Here is a 5461-nt window from a genome sequence, read left to right as displayed (position 1 = left end):
AACTGAAAATCTGGGCAGCAATTAATCAGCAGCATAAAGGGGATGGTGTTACACCTCTGGCTAAGTGAATTCGCACAACCAGTCCAACTTTTCCTACGCATACAGGGCTGCAACATTTCAAAACACCCTATCAATTTTCATCTCTATGACAAAACAAGGAAAGATTATGAGGTTTCACAAACTGAATTTCCTTTTACTCTTCCTAAGATGAAATACAATCGTGCTTATAAACCTGAAAGCAATTTTACAAACACATATCCTTTAAAATGACATTCAAAAAGGAAAGGATTCCAGTATACACGTTTTTGATAAAGGAATTCGAGGAACATTCTAAGAGAATATAGGAAAAATATATGAACCTCATAGCCAACACTGCAAGGCGTCAACTGAATTTGTCAAATCTATCTGCTCGGCACAGAGTCGACATTCCCTTTCTCCCTGGACGTTCAGGGTTGCTTTGAGAAGATAGTTTAACACCGCAACTAACTCGGCTCGACTTAACTTACAATTATCTGTATAAAGAACTACACACAATCTGTTCAAAATTAAGTCCTAAGAAATTCAAAGTTAAATCTCTATGAGGAAGTCTTTATCCAATCAAAGTTCAACCTTTTTCTAGTTAAGCAAGCATATCCATCCAATGACAGAAAACATATCAACATAGAAAAGTCAAATCAAAAAATGAATTAACTAAAATCTCCGTAGAAAAAAACAAAGATAATTTCAACTTCGATTGAATTAGTCTAATCAAAGCCTCATTGAATGATAAATGATGACAAAATTCATTCCAAATCAGATTAAAGAAAATCACACATAAGCACCAAACATACTTCAAAAAGAACTGGTAGTATTAATGGTAATCATAAAACTCATTCAGACATTGCATTTGTTGCTAGGTCAGTAGCAACATTTGGATCTACTATATCATCAATTATATGATCTGTAGCTAGTTGTACATAGTCATCACCATCAGCATAAAACTGTTCAAGTTCTTGCTCTTGGTATGGTTCATTCTCATATACTTCTTCTTCTATTACTTCTCCCATATCGTACATATCTCTTGGCTTTAGATGCACAGCAACACTCCAACCTTTATTGACAATATCATCCACATAGAACACCAGTTGTGCTTGAGATGCTTCGATGTAAGGCTCATGTTCTTCACGTTCACCCGTGTGAATCAGTTTATCAAAATTAACACAATTAAAATTCCAACGATCCTTTTGATACCCTCTATCTCGAGTAGTATCAGCCCATTTACATTTGAAAAGAACAACCTTGAATCGTCCATTATAATTGATCTCAATAATATCTTCTAACTTCCCATAATATGGTATCTCCGCTTGCCTTAAATTTCCATCAGAGCTACTTGCAACACATGATGTTTTAGAGGTTAAGAAAACTCCACTATTCTGTGTTTTCAGACCTTCTTCTCGAGCCAAAGTTCGAAATTTAGACCCATTGATATTATATGCAGTATATCTTCTTGCATTTACAGATGGACCTCGTGCTAAAAACTTTAGATCAGTAGACATTGTGTCTATTGAGTCTGGATTCATAATCTAAATTTAAAAAACCGACTTCGTCAAATTTTCTCATTCAGACCAAATATAAATAGTAGCAAATGATTGTTTACTCACCCGTTTTTGGAACCAATCTACAAATTCTTTATTAACTTTCCTCTCTATCTCTGTAGGTGAAGGTCTTCTTCCTCGTGAACTCCTCCTTATGTGTTGTCTAAATTCTCTATATGAAATAAGAAAATTAATGTTAAATAGAATGACTATCCTACTGCAAACATTACAACAACAAAAAAACATAAAGTTTGTAAAAGTTACTCACTCCACAAATGGTGTGACTATTGAACAATTCAAAAGCACATATCGATGAGCTTGTAGTTTCTGCATAGGAGCTAAATGGTAATTTTCTGGAGCTGATGCAGGTTTACCTAGCTGAGGGAAGATAGTCAACATTCCAGAAGGCTGAATGTAGTTTGGATCATCACGGACACGCCTAGGTCTATTGAACCTTGTTTCAATATCCTCCATATAGTAAGAACAAAAGGTAAGAGTGTCTTCAGCTATGTGACCCTTAGCTATACAACCTTCTGATTGTGATTTATTCCGTACAAAGGGCTTAAAATGACCTAATTCCCTACAAAAAGAAGAGACAGTAAGAGTACAAACTATATATTTCAAGTGATCATAACATAAATATCTTTAATTTAGAAATGTTAATGTTTCCAGAAAACAAACATATTTATAATAGAAGGTTAATATTTTACCTCTCCACAGGATACATGTTTCGGTAATGCACTGGACCTCCGAGTTTTGCTTCCTCTACTAAATGAACAGATAAATGAACCATTACTGTAAAAAATGATGGAGGAAATAGTATCTCTAAGTGACAAAGTGTGATTATAATGCGCTCTTGAAGAATATCTAGCTCTGAATCTTTAACAAAAAAATCAGTTACTTAACCAAAAAAGAAAAAAAAAGATACTCATAAGTTGAACTAAAAATGACATAAGAAATATATACCTTTAGCCTCTACTCTCCAATAACGTGCAGATGGACGTGGGAGCAGAGATGTTGTACTTGAATTAGAAGGTAGAATTGGAGCTTGTTCTTGCTGCAGGGCAATTGGAGGTTGTTCGTGCTGCAGGAGAATTGGAGTTTGTTCTTGTTGTGGGACTCCATCAGCTTGTGAGGGATTTGTTGAAGCAACTGGGAGGTCTTGTGCCACTGGAGTAGTTGATGATGAAGCATGTCCATTAGCTGACTTTAGTGGATTTTTAAAACGTTTAATCTTTGGCATGACTGCATATTCATAAAGAACAGAGAGGTGAATCAAATATGAACAAGTTCTGAGATGCACGGTAATATCATGTAATTGACAAAGGGAATCTGTTTACTACCACTCGAATACGCAGAAAATCAAAAAATTTAGCGATGTCACAATATCAATAAAGCTTGGCAGTAAAAACAAATCCCAATATAAAGCAAAAAACGTGTGCCCAACAATATGGATGAAAGCAAAATGTAAACTTAGAAGAAATTTAGTTGAAGTAAAATAAAACTGACCTGATGCTACCATCTGATTCCATCTCTCCAAAATGGATTATAGGGAAATTTATAGCTCTCGGAAGGGAAGTTTTGTCACCAAGAAATGTGGAGAACAGGGGAAAGTGGGAAGATTGAGGGGAAGGTGGGAAGATGGAGGGAAAGCTTCAGAAAATGGTGGTGGTGGAAATATGGAGGGAATAAATGAGTTACTAGGTTAAAAGCGAGGGAAACAAAAAACCCTACGTAAATTTTATTTAAACTTTTCCCTCTCTTTAATTTTTATCTTCACTATTATTTAAATAGGAGCACATTTAAAAATAGTCATGTAGTTCCATTTCATTTTTATCAAAATTAAAAAATTTATTTATACTTCACATATCTTAATGTTTATCAAAAAATGATTTTTTTTCTAATATTTTATTAATGTAATGCTTAACTACTCTTTTATTTGAATTATAATTTTACTAGTGAAATTATCCATGCTTCGTGCGACTATATGAATTATTTATATGTAATATTTATATTTAGGTTAGTATTGAATATATAAGATAATATCGATATTTCTCTTCATTTGCGATATTATACATTTTTTTTAAAACATATAGATATATATATATATATATATTTATTTTTTTTTATTATTATTTTATTATTATTATTATTATTTTTTATTTTTTATTTTTTTTTTTTACATTTTTTAAAAGTGCAAACTATTCATATGTATATAGTAGAACAAAATATTCACCGTGGTGGACTAAATGGAATAAGAGGTAATAAGTTGAAATTAACAATATATTGTATTACGTTGAAAATATTTTATATGTTTTTTAATTTCCTATATCTTTTGTAGGAGTACTAATTTTCTATACAAACTCTTAGTAAAAAAAAATTAAATATTTTATTATGTGATCTTTATTATTACATTTGTTTATTATAATTTTTTAAACATTAATTAAATATTTATAAGAATTATAAAAAATGAAACATACAAAATTATGAATAATATTTAATATTATAAGTTACAAGTAAGATGAAGTGACATGCGTTATAAATAATTCAAATGTATAATTTTATTAGACATTAAGTGTATTAACACTTATGCATTGATTTTATTTATAAAATAAATAAATGAAAATAAGGGGTAAAAATACAAAAAATTAACAAAATAATAATAATAATAATAATTGGTGACTGCATAAAAATTATAAATATATTTCAAACAAAAAGAACGGTGACAAACAAATTGTTACGTACGCTAAAAAAATTGCATCATGAAACTAACATTTTATTTTTCAATTGATTTTTTGCAAGTATAATAAAAATGAAAACTCCTAATCATCATTTTTTTTTTTGTTGTTGAAATAGGATAATTATATTAATTGTGCTTCATAACAAAGAAAAAGTAGAATAGTAAAGGATCAAATGATTAGCATTGACAATACATTTACCTACATTATTTATACAAACCAAAATTTAAAAAATTCTAGCAAAGTAGCTAAGTTACTAATACAAGTCAAAGTAAAAAAAAAATCTAGCAAAAATAATCTCTAATTATGCTTCATTTTTTCCTCTTCTATCATCTTCATTTGCAATTAGATCCGCAATCATATTTTGCTCCATATGTCAAACTCTTCATAATATAAAATCAATTGAATAAAAAAAATAAAAAAATAGCATATACTGATTTAAAATAATTATATCAAAAGAAACAAAAATAAATAAATTATATGTAATATATTTGTACATTATTTTTTCAATAGTACTAACAATACTACATAATAATCATTTCTTGAAATCTAACAAATATTATTATCAAATTATATTATATTCGGAAAATTGACAATTAGAAAGAATAATTGCATACTTACAATACGTCATTGTTAACAATTACAAAGTCATTTTTTTAAAATCATACTTGCTTGATGAATGACAATACAAACATAAAAAAAATATTTAAAAAAAGCATGTCTAAGTACATAGAAATAAAAAGAAAGACTTGAGAATGAAATATCTCTTACATTCGTGTACTTCTTTTTTGTTACATGTTAGTTAATTCACAAACAAATATGATAAAGAAGAGAAATAATAATTTTGTATGTGAATCCTCATAAAGTAAATATGAATTTATATAGACAAAATTGAGGAAATGGAAAAATAAGGACTTGAGAATGAAATATTTATTAACTTCATTTATTTTATTTTTTTGTTACATGTTAGTTTCATTCACAAACCAAATAAGATCTTAATCATTCAGATGTGCATTCAGATTCAGACGTCTTAATCTTAATGAATACAAATGAGGCTAAAGTGTTAAAATTATTATGAATGTTTATTGATTTCATAAAAAGTGCAAAATAGGATCTAAATTTGTGACTACATGATTGTTGATTGTTTAG

General features: G+C 29.2%; 1 protein-coding gene across 1 annotated transcript; it reads right to left on the bottom strand.

The window, feature by feature from the left end:
• Window positions 1-547: 547 nt before the first annotated feature.
• LOC125841898 (uncharacterized) lies at window positions 548-2446 on the bottom strand. The gene is made up of 4 exons (XM_049521088.1): window positions 2285-2446; window positions 1843-2154; window positions 1641-1746; window positions 548-1562 (listed from the first exon to the last, which is right to left on the bottom strand). The coding sequence occupies exons 1-4, from the start codon at window positions 2365-2367 to the stop codon at window positions 870-872; spliced, it is 1194 nt and encodes a 397-aa protein (XP_049377045.1). The 5' UTR covers window positions 2368-2446; the 3' UTR covers window positions 548-869.
• Between the last annotated feature and the right edge of the window lie 3015 nt (window positions 2447-5461).

Source organism: Solanum stenotomum, chromosome 10, assembly GCF_019186545.1.
Source record: "Solanum stenotomum isolate F172 chromosome 10, ASM1918654v1, whole genome shotgun sequence".
Lineage (NCBI taxonomy): Eukaryota > Viridiplantae > Streptophyta > Magnoliopsida > Solanales > Solanaceae > Solanum > Solanum stenotomum.
The sequence above is the reverse complement of the archived record's forward strand: the minus strand, read 5'-3'. Positions and strand labels throughout refer to the sequence as shown.

Coding starts and splice junctions, on each gene's coding strand:
- LOC125841898 (XM_049521088.1), bottom strand. CDS start 2,367: ATGGTTCATTTATCTGTTCATTTAGTAGAGGAAGCAAAACTCGGAGGT. Junction 2,155..2,284: donor AACATGTATCCTGTGGAGAG/GTAAAATATTAA, acceptor TTCTTTTTGTAG/GGAATTAGGTCATTTTAAGC. Junction 1,747..1,842: donor ATAGTCACACCATTTGTGGA/GTGAGTAACTTT, acceptor TATTTCATATAG/AGAATTTAGACAACACATAA.